Source organism: Durio zibethinus, chromosome 10 (genome assembly GCF_047325235.1).
Source record: "Durio zibethinus cultivar Kanyao isolate XHJ-2024 chromosome 10, ASM4732523v1, whole genome shotgun sequence".
NCBI lineage: Eukaryota > Viridiplantae > Streptophyta > Magnoliopsida > Malvales > Malvaceae > Durio > Durio zibethinus.
In genome coordinates, this window is record NC_143171.1 from 2,559,182 (window position 1) to 2,583,906 (window position 24,725).

At 33.5% G+C, this 24,725-nt stretch overlaps 3 protein-coding genes across 4 annotated transcripts; 1 reads left to right on the plus strand and 2 right to left on the minus strand.

Annotated features, from left to right (window-relative positions):
- Positions 1 to 638: 638 nt before the first annotated feature.
- On the minus strand, positions 639 to 4,839 carry LOC111292254 (inactive TPR repeat-containing thioredoxin TTL3-like). The gene is made up of 5 exons (XM_022884533.2): positions 3,476 to 4,839; positions 3,177 to 3,372; positions 2,902 to 3,074; positions 1,634 to 1,967; positions 639 to 1,067 (listed from the first exon to the last, which is right to left on the minus strand). The coding sequence occupies exons 1-5, from the start codon at positions 4,405 to 4,407 to the stop codon at positions 933 to 935; spliced, it is 1,770 nt and encodes a 589-aa protein (XP_022740268.2). The 5' UTR covers positions 4,408 to 4,839; the 3' UTR covers positions 639 to 932.
- A 530-nt stretch (positions 4,840 to 5,369) lies between these two features.
- HCC2 (Thioredoxin superfamily protein) lies at positions 5,370 to 10,176 on the minus strand. Of its 2 annotated transcripts, XR_002690491.2 has the most exons (8): positions 9,896 to 10,176; positions 8,971 to 9,103; positions 8,764 to 8,839; positions 6,353 to 6,553; positions 6,182 to 6,271; positions 5,946 to 6,078; positions 5,677 to 5,856; positions 5,370 to 5,569 (listed from the first exon to the last, which is right to left on the minus strand). XR_002690491.2 is itself a non-coding variant. In XM_022884531.2 (7 exons), the coding sequence occupies exons 1-7, from the start codon at positions 9,964 to 9,966 to the stop codon at positions 5,739 to 5,741; spliced, it is 822 nt and encodes a 273-aa protein (XP_022740266.1). In that variant the 5' UTR covers positions 9,967 to 10,176; the 3' UTR covers positions 5,370 to 5,738. The 2 variants fall into 2 exon arrangements, 1 of the variants encoding a protein (XP_022740266.1); XM_022884531.2 differs by having other exon boundaries at positions 5,370 to 5,856.
- Positions 10,177 to 16,174: 5,998 nt separating this feature from the next.
- LOC149516343 (uncharacterized) lies at positions 16,175 to 18,655 on the plus strand. Its single transcript, XM_089766379.1, has one exon. It carries the CDS (start codon positions 16,760 to 16,762, stop codon positions 18,167 to 18,169), a length of 1,410 nt encoding a protein of 469 aa, XP_089622505.1. The 5' UTR covers positions 16,175 to 16,759; the 3' UTR covers positions 18,170 to 18,655.
- The last annotated feature ends 6,070 nt before the right edge of the window (positions 18,656 to 24,725 follow it).

A 24,725-nucleotide genomic window follows, 5' to 3' on the forward strand; every position in this document is an offset into this window, starting at 1 on the left:
CCTTGTCATAAGCCTCGTGGCTGCATTTAATTCTCACAAAAGAACATTATAAGTTTATACCTAAACTCGTAGTGGCAGTAGTCAATGATCATTGGGCGAGATTATTTTAGTGAAAAAATTCGATATTAAATTGGGAATGTCAGAAAATTTTTAAAGTATTTCATAATTCAGTCACTTACAAAAGAAAAGACAGATTTATATATATATTACATACAGATTCCAATACTTCATTTTAAATGCCATAAGTTGTGGATCAAATGGCATGCCTCCTGTGATGCTCAATTTCAACCAAAACAGGATTTTGGGCTTTTGGCAATAAAACTGATTTTGGGCCAATACGTTTTGGATTTTTTTTGGCATAAAGATTTTTTTTTTGGTCTTTATTTTTAAATATTTTTAACAAAAGTTTTCTTTTTTTAATGAAAAAATGCTATTAAGCATACATATTACTTTTATTAATTTATATCATTAAAATAGTGAAAAAAAATTAAGTCTTGCAAGGGGAAAAAAAGAAAGAAAAACTTAGAAAAATGGATATTATCTTTGCAAATATTTAGCTTGAGTGAATGGCTACAGAATCTGAAACTAATGTTGAAGTTTTCAAATGCGACATCCATTTGTAAATCTTTTAGCAAAATATACAGACATATAATCAAATTGTTAACAAATATTAATGTCACATAGTTCTAACAATATCAAATTTTCGCTTTCAAATTCCTTATAATAACAAAGCATAATGTGTTTCATCCTCGATAATCGTTTAAGCTCTTAACTTGGCATTTGCTCTCAACAGACAACACTATCACGAAACTAGTTCTTCCTAATTTCTTGTCTGCTCTGTCTTTTGTCGCTGCCTTTGAGCTTCGTTCTCTTTTTTCTCCATGTCGGGTCTACCTTTCGTGTTAATCAAGCTCCATCGTACTCTTCTCGTCTTACAATGCAACCTCACTATGTCGTTTCTTAAGTTGCATTTGAGCCTCGGTCAAGCCCTGTTTCACCTCCTCGTTGTCCGGTGTTTCTCTTTGTAAGATCTCGTAGTCTTGTATTGAAGCTTCCCATTTCCCCAACTATTACATATACCCAATTGAACATTATTAGATTCTTGTACATACTCTATAGGGAACACAAATATTTAAGGATCATGTTATAAATAATTCAATTCAGCTAATAGCATTTTCCCTATTTTATTATTCTCATGCTTGATTTTTTTTTCTTAACCTCTAAATTATTTTTCTAAACATGCATAGTTCACTCCAATCGATTAACCATGACTTTTTATTCAATAAAAGATGTCATAATCTAAAAATAGATTGAATGTTATTTTTTTAAGAGTATATGCATGAATTAAGTTAAATTTTGGATTCGATTAATTATGGCTTTTACTATTAGTATTTTTTTAAAAGCAACTTAAACGTTTTCTCAAAGGTATTACTCAGACTAGTTCAATCTATTTCATGGACATTTCTATCAATGATCAATTAATTAACAATTAGAATTCTATATTCATACACAAGATAGAATATATAAAAGATAGTTAATGTGAACCCATAATTAAGCTGTCAATCGTGACCAATATTACTATTAGCTATTCATCATGTAGAAATCAGTTGCAAGTCATTATATTGAGACTCACCTTGGAATTGCAATCGGCTCTTCTCAGTCTAGCTTTGCTGTAACCAGGGCGGACGTTAAGGGCATGGGTGCAGTCCTCTATTGCCTTTCCGTAGTGGCCAAGCTTGGACAAACAAGCTGCTCGGTTGCACAACAAGACGGAGTTGTGTGGGTCATGATCAAGCCCCTCGCCGTATGCAACACATGCTTCGGAGAATTTAGATGCCTTGAAATGCTCATTGCCACTTGATCGAGCGGCTGCCACAGCTCTAGCTTTCCTCATTACAGTGTGTGCTTCTTTGTTGTTCGAGTCAAGCCTAACAGCTCGCTGAATCGCAGCCAATGCATCATCAAATCTTTAGACAATCATCAGGAAAACATTATCAGTTGCCTAACAATATTATATGAAAGATCCTTAATTTTATGTATTGTTACAATAACTTTATTTAAGATGATAGATCAAACTCAAAAACTATAAAAATTTTACATTAAAAAAATATATTTCGTAGCTGTCATTAGTTTTTGTATAGATCAAGTCAAAACTTTGGTATTGCTCCAATGGTGCTGAGGTGAACCCCACCTATAAATCAAAGGTTCAACTGAACATCCTATTTTAAGCTGATAATTAACATCAGAAATGCCTGGTACATGAGCTGGCATGCAATTATGACAGGGTTTTTAGTTTCAGCTCAATTAACCTTAGTTTTTATAGAATTTTTTTTTTAAAGTGTATTGGATTTCTATCTCCTCGAGCAATTTTCTTTTAATTTTGCCCTTCCATTACTGTATTGCTCAGACAGTCAAGACTGAAGCAGCAACTGCTCTAAATTTCATAATATTTCCCCTTGAAATTTCTTTAACAAGCTGTTAGTAACACTAAAAAAATCACCTGCATGAAGCGAAGACATAGTCAAAGTTGAATTAATTACCTAGAAATCACCGACTCAATGTCAAACAGTGAGTGGAAAAAGAATAAAGAAATAGAAAAGGTGGGGTGGGGGGGGGGGTGGAAATATGTGTCCAATCATAACAAACAAAACAATTAACCCACAACCCAATCATTTGATGCAAATTTAGCCCCATTTGGTAGGTAAAGATAGATTTTTCCACCTATAACCTTTAACCTCCTTTTGGTTCCTCTTTTCCCAGCATGAATTCTCCTTTTGAGTTGTTTTACAACATTCATTAAGCTTGGGATCACAAACTCCCTATACTTTTTGTCTACATTTTGCCTAAAATGGTACTTCCTGCATGACTTAATAGTAGTAGTAAAATATATAAAACACTAACCTGCCGGCGGCCATGTCCACCTGAGCTCGAACAACTAGCAAATTCGCATTTCCAATAGGGCCGAAGTATTTAGTGCAGTCATCAGTATTGAAATATGGACTTTTCAATAATGCTTCATCGGCCTCTTGGTGTCTGTGGAGCTTCAACAAGGCCTCGGCTTTCAATGCATATATCTTAACATTAAAAACGAACAAGTTAAATATTGTTCACTAACAGAATTTTGATGGGATTTGAGTTTTTTTTTTTTTCTTGGTTTGGTTTGAATATTTATGTACCTGTAGGGCTGAATCTGCACCGGCATTAATAGTTGAATCTGTTTCTTTGACCAGGGTGTTCCAATCTCTTAGCCTTTTAGCTTCAGTACATTTGTTTAAATGTGCCTGAAGAGTTTTAGCTTTAGCAATGTCTTCACGGTCAGCCTCAAGGCCTGCATGCTTGTAGTGATATATTGCGTTTTCCACTTCCCCTAATCTGTACAATTATATCAGTTCAAAGCGCTAACTGGAAAATGCTGTTGGGCATAGAGATTGTTTCCAATCATAAGGAACTGTTTTTTTTTTTTTTTCTTTTTTACCTGAGATATAAGTTTGCCAATCTATGGTGAGCTCTGTGATAGTGAGGTTCAATTCGAATGGCTTCTCTGCATTCAAAAACTGCCTCAAGAATCCTGCCTAAAGCTGCTAGGGCAGCACTTTTGTTGCTTCGGTATGCAGCCTTATTTGAATCAATGGCGATGGCAGCTTCATATAAAGCCAAGGCTTCCGCAAAATTCCCATTCTTATAATCTTCATTTCCCATGATTTTCAAAGTTTCAGGGTCCATTCTTGTAGAAAGAGCTCGGCATAGAGAAGCAGGCTGTTCTTCCGTACGCCTTTCCTCGACCGGTTTCTTCACCACATTTCCCATTACACTGTTGGGATATATCCCATTGGGTGTTGGCACATCCTCTCTTGCAGTCTTAGGGAGTTGATCAAGAACGTTATATGAATTAATGTTTCCTCCTCGTCCTCCAGGTTGCCTCAAGTTGCCTAAATTGCCATAAAACATCATATTACTCGATGAGGCTCGAACAAGATTGCAATTTCCTTTTGTTTTTTGATGATCAACAATCATGCTTTCGAGCTCACCGGAGATAGTAATGGCTTCTTTAGGCACCCTTCTACCAGGGTTGACATATCCTTGGTTAGGTGTTGTTCTGGCTACTTGATCAGGAGGTTTCCGAAACTGGTTTTGTTGTTGATGTGCCACAGGTGGCTTAGGGTGATTTGGAGGCGGTTTCGTGCAGGGTTTTGTTGGTACTTCTGGTCCATTCACCGAAGAGTTAAAAAAGGAAGCCTCATCGGAACCACTCCGCCGCCTCTTTGAGTTTGCTGTTTTAACATTGTTGTTGTCGTTGATAGGCAATGAACCTGTAGAAGTAGACCTTCTAGGCCAAAAACTACGCTTCCCAAAAACTGCATTCAATATCCCACAACCTGGTTTTTTTTCCGATGAATTTTCTCCCATATTTTCCTGCTCAGCTCTCTGTTTTAGAATGCAGTTTTTCTTTTTTTTTTGGTGATAGAGATCAGGAATGTTGCATTTTCAAGCAAACAAGCAGAGAAAAAATGGGTGTTCTAGAATTTGGAATTTAAAATAACACAAGGCTATATATGAGATATCATTTCTTTGTTAATAGTAAAGAAAAGGAAAGAAAAGAGAGGCTAGAATGAGAAAGACGTGGGTGGAGGTTGAAAACAGGCCTAATCCCAGGAGATGATCAATGCATGGCCTTTTCCAAGAGTGGCTGCCAAGATAGAATAGAAATTCTCTACCTTTTCCCTCTCTTGTAGCTGAAAAGATGGTACACGAAATGGCATAATTAAGAGTGGAAAAAAAACAAAGTTTGCAGGAAAAGAGAATAATGATTTACAGTTGTATTGTTTTTATTAAAAATGCAAGGTTGTTGAAACATTTTCCCCCCCTTTTCCCTTTTTTTCCTTGCTTTTGTTTATCTTGTATGATGACGTAAATAGACAAGCTAGAGACCCGGTCCAAGATTAAACGAGGATCTCTAGAATTTTAGAAAGAATCACGCACCCTAAATTTGGGATTTTTGAAGATTTAGCTGTACTAAGCCAGCACAGCCTCATTCATGAACAAATTAAGAGAAAACAAAGAGGAAGGCACGTAAGTCTGTTAGTGCCTTAATTAATATAACATGAGATATAAGCCCCTTTCATCTTTTATCCACTTGATTTTTAATATTCATCCTGAGAAATAGGCCAACACGTTTAAAGATACTCCAACAATGGAGTTTCTAGACTTGTAATCAGTTTAGAAATTGTCAAATGCCTTTGCTAAATGAATATATGGTAAGTGATATAGCCCAGACAACATGAAGAGACCTTGTTTGATGGCCCAAAAACCAGCATTTCAGAGGCAGCCCAGACAAGCAATATTGCCCTGATAAAGGTGCAAAACCAAGATGTAGAAGTTTGGATCAGGCTGTATAACCTGCAGCTCGGTTTTGTCATTCCAGAAACAAATATGCGAACAGATAGTTGCTTTGTGCTTCACATATAAGAAATATTCAGAGAATAAAATTAAACGTCATCCAACTTATCCATCTCGAAATTCAATCCCTCCTGTCAAGTTAATGAACTGCATCTGTAACAGTTGAATTGTCCTACAAGAAAATTGGGAGAAAATGGATCCCCAAAGAATGAGAATGGAAAAGTTTCTTCCTTTTATTTTTGCCACTTAGACAATGTGGTTGGTTTCAGTTGTCTCTACCTTGTCCAAAATGTCTGATATACATTATTACCCCCAGCACAACAGCAAGCAGCATAGCCATGCTACTCAGCTTTAGGTTGGTGTTTCTTCAGTTCCTTCAATATTTCTTTTGACAGTTCCTCAGCATTGTACTCTAGTCCAAAGAATCTTACAACCTTCATTTTTGGGTCTAGCAAATACCTAATCATTTGAAAATAACTTGCATCAAGCTCCCAAATAAAAATGAAATTTGAGAAAAAGGGATGTCTGTGTCGGTGTTTGGAACATACATGTTGTGAGAAGACTCGACAAGATAATCGTCTCCTTCTTCTTCAACCTTCCTGAAGAAAACACGATATTCTTGTGCCATTTGCCTTACAGCACTAACAGGTCCTGTCAATCCCACTATTCTTGGATCGAATTCTGCACTTAAAAAAAAATTGGAGAATACATTAGCCAAAATACCTGCAACTTAAGCAGAAGGAGCTTATTACCGTCACATATTCCGTTACAAGGGCATACAAACCTTTGAGGTAAGCACGGAGTTGTGCAGGAGTATCACGCTGAGGATCAATTGTCACAAATACTGGTAAAACCTTCAAATTCTCTTTTGACTCTTGCTCCAAATAAAACACAAAATGTCAGGAATATTACCAGACAGAGTTAAATATAATCGAATCTGGTTAAGGGGTTATACCTAATGTATCTATAGCCTCGGCCATCATTTGTGCTTGATCAGGTCCAATATCAGGAGATGATGTATAGCCAAAGTAGAGGAGAACCCAGTTCCCAAGAAAGTCCTGTTCATTAACAATCTGATTTTCTGTATTGACCAAAGTGAATGGGCCACCGATAATTGGAGCTGCCACAGCACCATAACCACGATTGTTGCCCTGGCCTGCTCAACATAAATGAGAAGAAGACACGTCAAAGATCTAATTAGTCATGTTTATCAAAGAGTCCTTTCTTCCTTGGCAATTGGAAAAAAAACACCATAAAAACACATTAATATACAAACAAATTTTTCATGGATCATTAAACCTCAGGTTGATGCAATCAAAGAAGTATTTTGGATTTTGAAAGAAGAACCACTTCAAGTACTTAATAAGTGGTAAAAGCCTTCTGTCCAATATAATAATCCTATGTCCACTCTTCTTTCATTCTCTTCTCCAAAACATTCCCAAACCATTGAAATTTGATGTAGCTTTTAACAACTATACTCATTATCTTAATATGTTGCTTTTAACACCTACCAACATCCTTCTAGGCGTGAATTACCTCTTGCTGCCTTGCATGGCACAGTAACAGTGCCAAAATGAACTATTACTTTCACAAAAAAAAAAAAAAAGTTATATTTAAACACATACAGTTATATTAACACACATAAATTTGTTTTAATAAAAACCCTCATATGCCCCAGTTTTATGGGAATATTTCTATGTTATCCATGCATATTTCCAGATTCTGGAATATTTGCTTTTGAAAAGCCTTAATTGCCACAAAAGCATCAAATAAGGCGTTTCTTTGAACAAACGCCTTATTTGATCCATTCAAATAAGGCGTTTCCTTTTACAAACACCTTATTTGATAGATGATCTTCTAAAATCTTTACAAAAGCATCAAATAAGGCGTTTCATTTTACAAACGCCTTATTTTATGCTTTTTCCAACATATTTACAAAGCCCATTCAAATAAAGCATTTCCATTTTACAAACGCCTTATTTGATAGACGATCTTCCAGAATCTTTACAAATTCAAATAAGGTATTTACTTTGAATAAACACCTTATTTGATGCTTTTTCCAACATATTTACAAAAACAAGTAAGGTGTTCAGCTCTTCCAAACAACATAATTGATTTTTTTTTATATTTTAATACGGCAATTACGGCTTGATGTCTAGTTAAACATCGTAATTGGGCATATTTAAGTAAAAAAAATTAAAATCTTTCTTTTCTTTCACTGCAAAAGGCATCATTTGTCGCTTGGGTATTTTTTATTAAAACAAAATGAAAAGTTGCCTACCACTTGTTAAGAAGATTATGATAATTATACATGAACTAATAAACAGAGATTTCTCTCAACCAAACGAGTGAATCTGATTACAGGATGTCCTGAAAATCAAACAAAACTCCAGGTATCAAACTTTCCCAGGTATCACACTTTCCCCCGAAATCCAAGATTCCGCAAACCAAACGCTCCCTAAAGGTTTCCATAACCTTCGACCTCTAATTCATTCTTATAAACAGATTAAGGTATCCCACAACTGGATATTTCTTCGACACTATTCACCAACATGTATGGCCACAAACAAGAAGCTGCAGTGAGGCAAACAAAATGGAAGAGCTACACTCAAGAATTTTCTTACCATGAAATTCCTTCTACTTGCTAGTCATGCAAAAAAAACAACATAAAGAAATAGCATTCATCAAATGAAGCGCTGGAACAAGCATGGTTGCAGCATCAACTTCAATCCTACCACAAGAAACTCTAATGATGAAAGTTTATCAGAGTGTCAAATGGCCTAGCAATGACTGCAATTTGGTTCAACTTAGCCTCCACTTTAGTCAACCTTCCCTAACTCCAACCCATTTAAGAAAGTGGTAATAAAGCAACAAATGCCATATGGGCTGTTAGAAGACCTCCTTTTGGGCCTTTTTGAGGGAGATAGTATATATGGTACTCCATACACAGCAATATGACAATAACTTAGGGCATTTAGGCACAAGCATAATCACAGAAGCAAAATAAGAAACATAAATAAGTTGAATCAAAACTGATTGGAAAAAGCTTCCCAACAATTTCCAGCAATGTATCTGAGCACAAATGCACAGGAAGTTACTGAAATTAGCTACTTGTAGGTAATTAAATATGAACCATATATATGACACTCATGATCAGCCAACCATTAGCTCAAGAGAATCATTGCTTGTCTCATCTCATTTTTTCACTTAGAAAAATATCAACAATAAACAAATAAACTTCAGTACATAATCGAAAATGGAGAGACCATACATATCCAAACAACCTAGTTTCCAAGTCCTGGTCAATAACCGCAAAGACTCCAACATCTGGACACTTATTTGACAACAGTAAAGATAAACAAGTACCTTTCTTAATTGCTCTTCTCTCATCATTATAATGTAAAAAAGCTACCAATCCACCAAATCCTAGTAAAGCAGCTGGCTGAAAAAATAAGGACAAAAGTAACTATTAGGCAACATGTTCCTACTATCTAACACAAAGTTCATTTGTAACAATTAAAAAAGGAAAGGTACATATCAACAAGCAAACACAGAAAGGCTAAGGCAGCATACAATAACATAAGCACTCCACGAGCGTGAAGACTGTGTTTCTACATTCATAACAGGATGACTGGTTGGCTTTTTGTAATTGTTCTTTGCTGATTTCACATAGCCACAAGATTGGATTCTCTTAGATGGACCAAACCTACACATCCATATAAACATTAGAACCTACAACTTTGGCAATTACACTAAAAAAAAAAAAAAAGCTTCATACCGTATACAAGACTAAAATTATACACTCAAAGCTTCACAAATGAGGAAAACATGTACATTTGGTAATTACAACAAAAAACCAAATCACCATTCATAATCAAAATAAATATAATGTACCAAAAGATTCATTGAAGAACAATCCCAGCCTCAAAAACATTCAAAATGTCACAATCTTGGCACTAATATTAATTTAAACTAACATTCAACTGAATAAAAAATTGCATATCATGGATGCACCACGACTCAAGAATATATTTAAAAAAAAAAAAAAAAAAACTTAAAAGCATAAAGATCATAACTTTTTTTTTTTTTTGCATATCCAATGTCATAAATGAAAACCCATTTATTGTACTAAAATTATACACTCAATGCTTCACATATGAGGAAAACATGTTCATTAGGTAATTACAACAAAAACCCAAATCACCATTCATAATCAAAATACATATAATGTACAAAAAGATTCATTGAAGACCAATTCTAGCATCAAAACCATTCAAAAAGTCACAATCTTGGCACTAATATTAATTTAACCTAACATTCAACTAAACAAAAAATTGCATACCATGGAAGCACCACGACTCAAGAATGTCAAAAACAAACTTAAAAGCATAAAGATCATAACTTTTTTCTTTTTTTTGCATATCCAATGTTATAATGAAAACCCATTTATTAAAACAGCAAAACAAAACCAAAAACCAAAGCAAAATTAGAGTGTGACCTTTGAAGTAGATTGGGAGCACGGGCGAGGCGGCGATTGGCAGAAAAGAATATGAAACGAGAAATTAGCATTATTGATTCAGGCAAATATTTGAGAGAATTTTTCTTTAGAGCATAAACCCATCTCTGATTCCCTATTTATGCAGGAAAAATATGAAGCAGCAAAACAGAAGGGAGGACAGCAGCTTTCCCTAGATGACATTTTTCTTGGTGGCCAAGCTTATTATTAAGTATAAACAACTCAGGTCTTTCAAGTGTTACAACAAATTTACATTCCTTTCCTTTTCTTTTTTTGATGAGAAAATTTATACTACTACTATTAGTCTAATGGAGTCCAGCTAAAAGCCCAAACTTTTGGCCCATGTAAATGTTCAAATTTCTTTTTAAAATTCATATTATAGTTATTGATTTTCACAATTTAAAAATACTTTATAGGTAAAAGAGTGACTTTCATACTGTTTTTCATCCTTTTTTCTACAGTAGAAGTTATTTAATTAGATCATTGACTGGTTATTAGCAATTTCATTAGAATTAAATTCGTTAAACTAGATTAGAGTCACTAACTTAAGAACAACCTCCTTCAAGTAATATTATATATGATGACTCAGAATCATATATTGAGAATGAGAATTAAATGGTTTTTCTTTCTTTTGCTAATGAAATGTTAGATGTTGAAAAAGAAATAAATATTAGTACCATGGGGCCAAAATTGAAAAGGTCTACATAGTAGGACTGGAGTAAGGGCTCCATCTTTAGATGCTGAACTCCTTGTAAAGCTTCTTCACTCTGTTCTGGATTTCCCCATGTGTTTCAAAAAAGCAGCTGTGTGGCTTTCCAGCACTGGAAAATTTTTCTCTTCTTTGGGTCTCTACCTAAAAATCCGAGCTACCTTATTGTAGCCATTACACAACCAGCTCTGCCAATTCTCCACTTTTTCCTTTTTCTTTCTTCTTATTATTGAAATTTCCTAAAACATAACATTTCTCATTTAAGGCCTTCCCATTCCTAGAGACACTTAGTTGCATGGCAACATAAATTGTGGCACAAACAAGTTTACAAATTTGTTTTCCTCCTTCACAATTCGTATCATCACTGTCCAGCTTTCTTTCAACTTTCATCTTCCGACCTGTGTTCAGTCCTTGCTAGTTTGATCTAGCTTTTGCAGTTTAAATCAGAACTCTATAGCTTTAGCTTTTACTGGAGTTTGGGCTCACTTTGGACCCAAAATTTTCTTTGCAACAACTCTAATTCATTCACCCATCTATTCTACTTTTGGTTCACAACCCACTACCCAATTATTAAAACCCGAATATGAAATTGATCAATTAGTATCATGGAATCATCCAATCTAAATGTACGTACCAATGAAAGATCTTCTTTGAGTTCCGTAATGCTTTTCACCTGTATTTTTTAAAATATATAGACATTGAATTTGAATATTCATAGTGCACTTTCTAAAAGTTTTCGTATGAATAAGGAAAAACGAAGTGTCGCCATCTATTATTTAGGCCAGCAATGGAATAGAAACAAAATAGTTTTTCAATTATGGAAAAACCCCACAGCCGTTTCAATCAAAAGTAGCCAAATGGAACTTGGCGAAAGAGCGATAAAGGTTTTGGTCACCATTGAGCCCCAAAATATTCACAAAAAATGACAGGCGTTAGCTGTATATGGCACCAAGATCATGTGTATTTGTCAAACAATTTTGGCAGATGGATGGATTATTAGATGGTCAGTTGGTCACTGGTCAGTGCCTTGGATCCGGCGCTGAAGATTAGCAACGTAGGCAACCCAAAACCCCATCTGGTTAATTAATCAAGCTCCAAAGGACCCACCCAAAGCATCAAGAAAAAACTATACTACTGTATGGTCCACTTGACCACCTTCTCTGCTAGACTTTTATAATGTTTGACCCTAAACCCCTCCCAGCAGCAGTCTAACCCCCATTTTGAAATTGAAATATCTTCACAATTTGGGAGCTTCTTGGATATGTTCCTGTACGGCCTGCCACATAATAGTCAATTTTGCAGACACCCTGCATTAATGATGCATAAATTTCAAGCATGGTTTTTCAAAGAAAAACTGCTCAGATTGGGCTGCAGCTTTGGGATTTTAGGCTAAGGTTGGGATTTAGAAATTGGAATTGTCTTTGCCTTCTTGGTTTTTAATCAATTCAGAGCTCAACAAAAATGGGAAAACAGATTGTTCAACTTCATCTTGGTGACAATTTTTATCATCATCTAAATTAACACAGATCCAAGACTAGTAGGGAAAAATTAAAAATATGAAAAATGAGGACTCAAATAATAATTTTATTAAAAAAATAACTGAATATTATATTTGATAGGATGAAATATTCTACTACAATGAAAAATTTGAAGGGACTATCACCCCTGCCAGCCTCCTAGCTACGCTCTAGAAGACTAATATATATATATATATATATATACACACACACTTTGGTGAAGGATGTTTGTCTATACATCATTTCTGTATCAAATCCAATGACAAAATTTCTGACTCCATTACTGATTACAAAGATTTCATGCTACTAAAGTTTTTTCTGATAGACAGATCAAAGAGATATATATATATATATATATGTATATATACATAGTTATGAAAATCCATGAATGAGGGGTGTTGCCATAGTGAAGCTCAGGCATTTGACCAGCAAGAACATTAAAGTTACTGTAAGTGAAAGTTTCAACAAGAAAAAGTCAAAAAGAAAGAAAGAACCAATGAAGAAAAGCAAAGTGGTGTCTAATCATACGTACGGACAAGCAACGATAAGCTCAAATTAACTTATAATTGGGTTAGGTTACCTTTGATTATGAAAAATCAGCTTCATTTATTCCAAATATATATATATATATATATAGACCCACAAACCACAATAAAAATGAAAATCATTTTTCTTATAGCCTAAAGAGTAATAATAATAAAAAAAAAAACCAAAGATAAAGATAATAATAATGAATTTATATTGGAAAATGTTGAAGAGTCCGAATATTTCAAACCCTAAATTACTACTACAAAATGATCACAGAAAAAAAAAAAAAAAAAAAAAAACTCTGACCATGAAAATAGTTTCAAAAACTATGGACGTTAGCCAACCTACACAAGTAAAGGGTTTGGATTTTCTATGTCTTTCTCTAAAGCATAAATCTTTATTCTTTAAAAGAATAAAACCTGCCGAATACGATACCATTACTTTCGATAAAGAAAGCTAAAAGTCCCTCTAATTTTTTTACGGACTAATAACAAGTCAAAGTTACCATTAAACCAAAGCCTTACCCACTTGCATTACAAGTTGTTTAAATCAACCATACTAAAAAAAAAAAAAAATCAGTTTGCCATTTTTATAGTTTTAAGGCCAAAACTGGAACAGGGTTAGGTCAAGTTGGACGACAACCCAACCCCATGGCAATATCTTCAGGTTTTAAGTTTTTAACAGTTGATACTCAGACGTCAAGCCGAATTTGGTACATCTGCTTTATATGGTTGGACCATAGATGACTCTAAAAGATTGTTACAACACTTAGGTTAGGTTAAATCAAATCTAAAACATTCATAATTAAGAAGGAAGTATCACAATAAAACATGCCAAAACAAAAGGTTATTTAATAATTTTGTTTATTTATTTATTTATTTTCAAGAAAAATATCTCTGAATTATTATTCTAAAAAAGTTGGGCTTCTTAAGACGGTTAAAATTCATATTGAATAGTTGCGGCCCAAAGTTTATTGAGCTTTTGGAAATATTATTTTTATTCTTAATTAGAAGATTTCAGCTAAAGCAAAAAGTATATTGACTTGACTTGGTTTAGCATGACACTTATATAATTGATATTTTATTTTTTTTCGTGAATAAATTGTACAATCAATATTTGTACAATCAAAGGCGTTTTTTTGAGTTGATGCATAATATTTGAACACAAAGAAAAACGTATAGCTCGGAGCAATATATGTTGAATTATATAATTAATCTCTTTATTTAATTTTTCAATAATTTAAACTTTAAATCTCAATATCTATCAATTGTTTGGCACAATCAAAAAGAATAAAAAAAAATCAAAATTAAAAAATCCTATTCCTGCAAACTCCCCCTTTCAAAGTTAAAACAAAGTAAAATCCCCATGTTTCTGGATGAAATACTAGTACGTATAAAGTAATACGTGAGAGACCATTGTGAGAGCACTACTATAATTTACATGGGATACGGATGGGAAATTACGAGAAAGGGTGAGACATCAAAGGGAAAGGAATTAATATCCACATCAATCAGAGGGTCGAGATCAAAAAAGCGACAATAATGCATCCTTATGTGAGCCACAGGTTGATTGAAAACGATAGCAAGTCCAATCAATCCTCATTTTGATAGCACCAATCGAGCCTCTGGCTTCGACTTGGCTCTGATAGCACCTACGGGGCCTAAACCCTCGCCCAAGTTTATAAAAAGATGAGTAGTTTCACAGGCTCAAGCAACTTACATCACACATAATTAGGTAACTGATTTGAGAGCCTTAAATGCCACGTCCTGCTATCGATCTATCTATCTATTTTACCGTTTGGCATTACCTTATTGTATGCTACTATATAACTACTAAAATATATATGATTAGCCATATTCTTTCAAATATATATTTAATACATTAAAAGAAAATTCAATGTATTCCAACGTTTGATTGAATGAATGATTAGTACATTATTCATTATTCATTGAATTAAATTTGAGTTTATTTTTTAAAATAAAAATGAGATTAATCAAATATTCAAAAAAATGTGAGATTTATATTTATGCATTGCAAACATTGATGCTAATTTTTTAATAGTATATTAGACGGATTTGATAAATAATATGATGTATTTAATTATTATTATTTTTTATAAAAAATTATAATTAAAAAATAAAAAAATGTTTTATAAATATTAAAATTAAATTTTTACTGTAACTTTAAAAAATTACTGTATATATCGACTCAATTAGTACCCAAAACCGTAAAATAGATTAACTTTTATGTACTTTTTTTTAATCACTTTTATGTACTTTATTAGAAACGAGGTTAAAAAATGAAAAACAAAAACCCATGACAATGGACGGCAAGGTCATTACGTGCAAACATGGAATACGTGAGGATTAGGATTTTTAGGGTTAGGGTTTGGTTTTGTAGGGACAAATACAGACGATAGAGATATATATATATATATATATAAGGAGATTAAAAAGAATATTGACAAAAGGCCTCTAATTCTACAACCCAACTTGTGTTATCAGATTATCATTTAAAATTAAATAAAAATATTATTAAAAATATATTTTTTATATTTCCAAATATAGGTTAAAGTTAATAATATTGTTGAGCTAGCTAGCTTCTTTTTTGTTTTGATGGTTACAGCGAACTTAAGGTGTTGTTCAACTGATCTATCCATCCAAATATTCATGGAGCTTTCTTCTTCTCCTTCCTCAGTCTTTCTATTCTTTTCTTTTTGTTTCAAACAGAAGAATTATAAGATATTATAATTTCACCATATCAGATAAAATAAAAGATAACAGGAAATATCATGATTTTCCATACACATTTCAACAGAGAAAGACTGTGAAAGATTCTCTTAGGTTTCGGAATCAATTCTATAATCATAACCCAGATTATGATTTTTTTTTTATATTTAATCACTGACTTGGTCAAAGGCTCTGGCTAGGAAATTTTAATAGTTTTTTATGTTCATTTATTAGTTTGTTATACCAAATAATCTGTAAACAAATAGATAGAAACAGCGTACTTGCCTTCTTTTTTTTTTCTATCATTAAACCTTTGTTACCTAACCAATTTAAACATAACATAATTTAATAAATTTTTTTTATAAATATCGTAATCTGGAAATAAAAAATTATATATGTTAAAATTTAAAATTATTAAATATAATTTTTTTTAAAATTAACTGTTTTTTTATTTATACAATTTAGTTACTGTTTCTATATTTATATATTTAAAATTTTAATATTTTTTATGGGTTTTGAAAAGGAATGGTGGTGATGGTTATGTTTTTCTTTTATACCATTCAACAACCATCTTCCCAAATTTGTTTGCTTGCCCACCTCATTAATCCTCAAACAAAAGAAATTTAATTTGTTATGTATATAATTATATACTAAAATATTTAAATGAAATAGCATATAATATATGTAATAGTATTATATCTTTTTATTCTTTTCACGCCATGTGGATCAAAACCACAACTGTCTTATACTTTGACAAATTGCCTTTCATCACAGCCTTTCTCTCACACAACACATAAGTGCCCCACCCTGTATCCTGATATTTTTGAGTGAAACCATATGCAAAAGAAGCAGCCTCTCTTTTTGAGAAAAAAAGGCTTAGAGAACAACTTCTCTTTCTCTCCCTTAAACTGAAAGCTGATTTTGGTTCAAAAAAACAAAAAGAACCCTAGTTCTCCTTCCTTTCTTCAAAGAAAGTTTACTTTCATTTTACCTCTCTTCTGTAAGCATTTAATTTTGATGATCCTTGGGCTGTTTATTCCTTTGTTTACTACATACCCATTTGTTCAAAGACAAAGTAAAAGCAAGCCAAACCACTGTCTTGTTAGCAGATCAGAGCTTGAAAGACAACATGGGTACTTTCTGATAGCTCTTCTTCCAGAAGATCTTTCACTTTCTTCTCTATTTTCCTTTCTTTTCTGTCTTTTATATTACTTCATGCTTTCTTTTATGGCTACTTCTTAAATGAGGCTGAGTAGTGAAGTAAGCAAAAAATCTCTTCTCTGAAACTCCCCATATCTCTGTCTCCCTTTTACGTCTTTCCCTTTTTTTCTTTTGGCTTTCTCTGGTCTGCCTATCTCTTCTCATGGATTCTGGTAACAGTGGTAGTATGCAATCTTCGAGTGGTGGCAGTGAAGAGTATGATTCACGCGCTGAGTCAATCTCAGCTTTTTTGAACAACCCATCGAGCCATATTGGTCATGGTCCCTTGGGTAACCAACCACCGCCGCCGCCGCCGCAACAGCAACAACAAAGCCACTCTTCGTCGGCTATGTTTGACCCTTTGTCAAACTACTTGGGTCATCCTTTATCAAGATCACCGCAACTTGCAACAAACGCAAATTCACTCCTCAATCTTGATGTGGTTTTGTCCAAAAATCTAAGATCTGAGCCCAATTGCACTGATCTTGGTGGGTTTATGTCCTCATCATCACCAACCCAACAGTTGTTAACCAACCAACAAGCACAAAGCAGAGCCACTTTTCCTTCTATGCAGATCCCTCAGGGACCAGAAAGTGGTACAAAAAGTTCAGTTTCAGGCACAAGTGACCAACCCAACAACAACAACTATACGGTGCGTAACCCAAAGAAGAGATCCAGAGCTTCGAGGCGTGCACCAACAACTGTTTTGACCACAGACACCACCAATTTCCGAGCCATGGTTCAGGAGTTCACTGGGATCCCTGCACCACCCTTCACGTCCTCACCTTTCCCAAGAACCAGGCTTGACCTATTTGGTACACCTTCCACTATGAGATCGACCCAGTTAGACCCTTTACCTCCTCATTATCTTTTAAGACCATTTGCCCAAAAAATCCATCCTCCTCCATTTGTTTTTTCTTCTACAGCTCCCTCCTCATTTCCTAGCTCCTCAATGGTCGATGCTGTGGTTTCTACTGCTAGTACTAACATCACATCCGGTTCTGCTAGTAACAACAATACTACATCTAGTTCAACTTCCATTAACTATCAACTACCGTCCGAGTTAGGCCTTTTAAAGCAGCCTCAAAATCTACTCAACATGAACATGCAAAACCCAATTCTTAACTTCCAATCTCTCTTTCAAGGCCCTCCAAAATACCCACTTCCCAATTCAACCATTCTCGGAACAAAGCCACAAGGGTCCTTCGATATTCCATCAAATGACTCTCCTCTCAAAATGGGTGTTTTAGAAGAGTTTGGTTTGAGCCAGGGGCATGTCAATACCAACCTCAGCGGGCTTCAGAACATGGTATCATCAGACGGAGCATTGCCAAGAAATGAAAATAGTACTAATCCTCCAAGCTGGGGAGAAGGAACAGGGTCCCAAGAACATGATCGAAGCCTCCTAAGGCCCATCAATGGCAGCTACAACAGTAACACACAAAGAGTCTCAAATGGGAAAGTGAACAACTTCTCGGCTTCTTCATCGGATTTTCATGGTGATAAAGGGCCAGAAAATGTACCTACAAGAAGTGAAGGTATGGTGGAATCATGGATATGCTCCACAGATTAGGATTATATAAAATATTATCAAAGAAAAAAAAGGGTTTGGAAAATGAGAAAATATCAACAAAGAATATCAAGGAAATGATGGTGAGTATATCACATGATGCATGAAAGAGATGGAATCTTTCTTACTCTCTCCCATATTAACCATGACTTTCAACAATTTAAAACTCTATTTTTTTTTCCTTTTTGTCTTTTCTTTTTCCTTCTTTAAAGTTTAAATTATATATGTATGTAAATAGTGGTCTCTGGAAATCACATTTTATCATAATATTATTATGTCATCATACATAGACGATCATGGCCTTTTTCAACGTTGTCGTCTCAATAATACCAAAAAAATGGTAGTAGTATGCTTCTATTTTCCCTGGAGAAATTTATTTTTTTCTTTTTTTTTAAATTTTTTTATCTGGGTTTTGACTATTGCCAGGATCAGAATGTGAATGTAAAATCAGATAACGGAAACCATGAAAATCTGTGTTCTTTTCTCGTACTATACCTTGTTTTTTTCTTTTGCAGTGTGAAATTTAATTTTGCAACAAAGAGGAAAATAAATCTTAATAATTTCCTGTAAGAAAGCAAATGGCCTCATTGTATCATTATCCAACTCTGAATTAAAAAAAGAAGAATTGTTTTTTAAATTTTTTTTTATTTTACTCTTGTTTAAAAATGTTGTATGGTGCCTAGGAGTGATTGAGGGCGAGATTTGGGGGATCGTAGGCCGCCGCAATCTCTTTTTTTTTTTTAAATAGACTTCAATTGTCTATTTCATGTGTGAGTTGTGCTTCAATAGATATATATTTTCCTTTGTAATATAGATAGATGACCATTGTTTATAAGACCATATAATAAGATGCCCAAATTAATGAATTCTTTAATTTTGTTTAATAATATATAATTTAAAACTTTCGAAATTCCAATTATATAAGTTCATATCTTAGGATTTCGCTCATTTCGCACGTAACCAAGGTTGTAAGTTTTGGACAAAATAACCCTTTTATCATAGTATTTGAGGTACAACCATGATTTTCTCTCTTCCCTTTTGTCGTAAGCTATTGGCATTATGGGAAGAATTATTAATCAATTTATTTGCATTTTTTCTTAGATGTACATTTTTGTTCATCTTGCGAATATTTTAATGGTGGCTTCAGATTTCAGGGTCAGACGAAGAAGAGAAAGTTAAGTCCCAAACTAATGGAATCCCTATGTGACGGTCATCAAGGGAAACTTTTTTTGTTCCTTCGATTAGGATGGCACATAACTGTTACCGACAGGGAAATATGGGTATAGGAAAATATAGGAACTAGGTCCATCTTTCTTTTTTCACTCGAAGGAACCACACTTTTCATGGATAAGTTTTGTCATAATCCTAGGATATAGCTCGTCATACAGTTAGAGATTTCAACATCATATCACAATGTGAAAAACAAAATATATCCACCAATTAGTTAATGCCATCAGAGTTTGGTTTCAAGCTTTGGCCATTGACGTGTGTGTATATATGCATATATATTGATAAGAAAATGAAGGAATTAGTTGGTTCTTTTTAAATACCATATTAGCTAGCTAGGACACCAAGGAGCACGTTGGACATGCTAATCTCATCGTGCAAAATCAGGCTTGACTGATCTCATGAATCATGCGCAACTCAGTGGACTGTGCTTTATCAGAAAAGCAGTATCAAGAATCCTATCAAATTCAGGGACTGTACGCCAAAATTATCTTAAAGGTAGATAGCTATGATCTAGCTAGCCTAGTGCTACATTTTAACTGTTTTTCACCTTTTTTATGGCATTTTCATTAGAGTTACAAGCTACCTTGATATTAGGTCATTACTTAGTTGCTTGGAACAGATAAAAAAAAAAAAAAGGTGATAGTGTTCTTGCATGCAATTTTTTTTATACTTAAGTTGTCAAGATTTAAATTTAATTATTAAAATTAAAAATTTAACACTTTATTAATAAATTATAACATTGTTAATTGTTCTTGCATGCAAATAAGACGAGAAAACCGAAATATGAAAGGAACCCTAGATAAGCTTTTTTTGTCAAACGCTAGCATGATATACTAAAAGACATGGTTTCCCGCCAAGGTTACATTGACACCAGGCATGACACAAAAAGTTTCATCTCAACTTTCAAATTTTGTAAACATATTTTTGAAGGAAAAAGCAACTCTTTAAAAAACTGTTTATCAATGTCACAAGGTGTGGGCAGTAATCTTTTGCATGAAACAGTGATATATCTGAAAAGTTGGTATTCTTTTTCATGTCATTGATTGATAGATAATGATCTGTTTCACTTCAAGAATACAAACTTTCACCCTTGGGTTTAAATTTTGAATGATCTGAGGGGATGGGGATGATTTGGGGTTTCAAAAATTTTTGAATCTCTTTTCTTGCACAAATAGTAAGTAGAAACATATACAACGGATGTCAAGCATAGGATTTTGGGGAAACTTTTATAAAGGGAACCCTTTGTAACACATTAAAATCTTCTTTTATTTCTTTTTCTCTCTATTTTTTTTTTCTCATCATAAGAAAGAAATTCAAATGATTAGCCATGGGAATTTGGGAGATATAAGGGGGCAGGCCTTTAGAGAGAAGAGATGGGGTGTGTTGTGAACTGTGACACTTCTTTTAGCATCATGGTGGCCCATGCCCAGTGACTAGCATAGCTAGCCTTTGCTCTTTAGCAATGATGGCTCTTCCCTCTCCCTCGCGGTCACAACCTACAGGAGTGTGGCAAACTGGCAAAAAAATTAAAGGCATGATCTCCCCTCTTTCCACACACACACTCTCTCTTAAAATACCCTACAAATTTGAGCCGGAACTCAAAAAGTTACATAACTTTTGGCATCCCCCTCAAAAAGGCTGGGCACCATTCCCCTCCCCACTCACTTGAAACCATTCCCTCATGCATTTGAAAAAAAGAAAGAATATATTCAAGATTTTCAAGTACCCAATATTGGAACAAGACAAACTTTCGTATTTATAGAATAATATTATTATATTCCCTAGCACATATGTTTTGTTTAAATTAAGCTAAGTTCTTTGTTGTGTTCTTAAGCCAAAAAATTTTATGATATTAAAATAATAACTGGGTTTTTCTTTTTGACCTCAAATTTTGCAGCAGTGGGTTGTCAATGCCTTCCTCAATGGGAGAAAACTGTGTATATATTTTAATATATATGCATATATATTGTTATCATTTCCTATGATTATTAAATGGATTTTTTTTACTTCACTTTTTTAGTGGTCCACTCTCTAGTTTTTTTAAAGAGTAAAATAAATTTGCTTAAGAGCAACTAAATCATAATGGTGCTTGAATAATCTATGTATTTTTTTTCAGTTACTTATCAATTAAGAAGAGAAATAATGAACTTTTCAAAAAAGAAGGAAGAGAAATGATGAAAGGAGAGGCAACAAATCTAACTCATGACCGAGACTTGAGCAAGTTCAAGTCCTAGTGCTAGACTTTTGCTTGTGGTCTCACGACTTCTGGAAAATTAAATCAACTAACTAGCTAAAATTGGCAAAGATTCTAGGTTTAGGGTAAATAAATTTGTTTGAATCAGTTCAATATATATATATATATATATATATATATATTGAATAAAACTCAAAAATCCCTTACCGTTAAATGAAAAAAAAATTTTGGCAAAGATTGGATGGTTTGCATCAACATATAATTTATATTAATACAAGAAAATTAATGTTAGTCGGTGAGACTAGCTAATTAAATAGTAAGGCCATGAATGTAAACATGTGTTGTGAAAACATAACTAGCTAGCAGGGGAGGGTTAAACCCTAGCTGGAGTGGCAGTGAACCATTGCATGTTAAAGGCAGAGATTTGCCTGTGGGTGTTTTCTTATTACTCTAGTTGCTTAAGAGGACAGGTACAGATGGAAAAGTGAAGGAATTAAAAAATAAAACTATCTATTATTTTTAATTAATTGCCAATAGCCTATATATATAATATTTGTAATACCATCATTTTATCTTTGATCCTTCACTTAGAAGGAGAGATTTTAAATGGAGGCTTAACGATATTGGTTAAGGTGACATTATAAAAATTATAACTAATGCATTGTTTTCTCTTCAATTTATTAAAAGCAATCATATTAAAGGCAAAAACTTTTATAAAAAATAATATTTTCATTATCTTTAACCGGTGTCTATAAATATCCTTTCGAACCTATATATTTAGAATTAATAGGATCTCATTAATTTCCATGGTAATTTCAATTTTTGCTACTTAATTAGCACAAATAACAATGAGCTTTGAATAAAACATTAGATTCTAGTTCTCTTTCTTTTTCTTAAACGGATTTCTAATTGCTACCTATTACTTGATCATAAAGCAATGAATATTATAAAATAAACCGAAACAGGCTATTTGCAAGAGTAATCTTGAGAGTTGAGAGGGCTTTATCTCTAGATCTAAAGGACTACTTGAATTTGTAGGCAAGGCATGTGCCAAACCATCTATATGGTAGATAGATAAGGGCTCAATAAACATATCTCGTACATTTCTTTGCATCAATCGGTCAAATTAATATCAGACATCACACATGGTTTCGGCAGGTTCGGCTTAAATTGGGATGACAGGTCTATAATATTCCGTTCCATCATATGATGAGTAAAGCTTGTTAGGGTAGATAAGGTTTTTAATTTCTGTACTGTTTTCTTTGGTTTAAAGATGTTTACCACTATTTAATTCAGTGATAAATATACATATTTATGTATGTATACGTCAATCGAAAAAATTAGATTTAAAACTTTATTGTCCTAAATATTATATCTTTGATGAAAGAGAAAAATGTATGCACTTATTAAGATGCTTAATAGTTTCTTCAATATCATTATTGTCATAATTATATTTGTAAGTAGAAATTTTAATCATATATTAATTTGGTATAAAAAATCATTAAACAAATTAAATGAATTAACAATATAACTCGAATTTAAGATTTAAGACAACAAGCCCTCATCAAAGGTAGTACTAATTATTGAGCATTCCGTCCATGCAAAAGGCTAAGTGCACTTGAATCCCGGGATATAAAGAATGGTCCTGAAATATAGTAGGAAGTAGGAACAACTAGCCCCTTGCTATATCTTTAGGTACCTTAATATTAAACTTTGTGAAACTCCTCAATTCATGCCATTCAATGAATAAATAATTAATTAATTAAAAAAGGAAAAAAAAAAAAAAAAAAAAGGAAGTTCTTTTGGAGATTAGGGGGATGCCAGTTGGGTTAATTACTGTACAGTTTCATATTTGACATGTGAAGATGCCGTTTATAGGGCATTAGGATTCAAAAACTATTAAAAAAATAAAGAAACGAAAAGGAAATGGCAATGGTAATGTCAACTCTTTTTTGCACAGCAACAAAAAAAGTAGAATGACTTAACCGCTTCCTTTGAGTGACTTTTCATAGGAAAAAAAGCCAGTAATGTTCAAAACAAGACGATCAACAGAAAAATCCTTTTTTCCGTGGTGCTTAACTTGGATTTTTCACATTACTCATTGTCCCTGCCCGAGTGGGTCAGAGATGATTTTCATGAACCCCACATTGTCTGCCACTATTATTTTTGAACTGTGAAAACAGTTACAAAAAGCAAATCCTTCCTTTTTCACACATTTTGTTGTCTGAAAGTCTTTTAACTCCCATAAGATTAAGGTTATATGCTACAAAAATTTTGGTTTTTGATTTCATTTAACCATGAATTTGGATTCTGATGTACCCTGGCAAAAGCTTCATAATGGCAACAGTTTAATTGCTAGAAGGAGAGTATGTGCGTGTATATATATACTACAAATCATATTTCATTATTACAACAAAAGGCATGGTTTGAAATTAATTATTGGGATTTTGATGGTTTTTTATACCCTATGCATGTAATAAGCAAATAATGAAGTTATACTATGAACCTCAAAAGTTCAATCAAAATGCAAAATGTTATAATATCTATCATATTATGAGATTTTGATGCTTTCCTATTAACTTGTTGAGATGTGATAATGTAATTTGCCTTGTCTCCTTTACCCATTTTCATTTAGAATCTTCTCTTTTCACAATGAGTAAAACCAACAAGTATAATTTAAATCCCCAAAGGTTTAGTAGTTGAGTTATGTAGTGAAAAGTAAAATTTTATCATCTTTTTCTCAACAATTTCATTAACATATGTTAATCAAACTCAAATTTCAAATCTTCAAAAGTGGTTACTTAGAAAATCAGAGATATCATTGTTTTGTCAAATGATATAGACATTGATAGTTGATTATGATTAGCGATTCATCACTTTATACAAAATAATAGTCCCAAAAAAAAAACACACACACACACACAAAAATATATAGATGCCAGCATGCTAGTGAGCTGTGAAGCTCAAGCACAACATCACAACACTGTTTATTAGAAAAAATTTGGGTGCAAAATGGGCAGCATTTGTCTCCCAGCAAAAGCTCATATTTGACATTGAGAATGTGCAGGAACAAGAGACAAAGAGGGTGGGGTGAGAGTGGGGACTCATCAAAGCCAACCCCTCCTTTTTTATTTA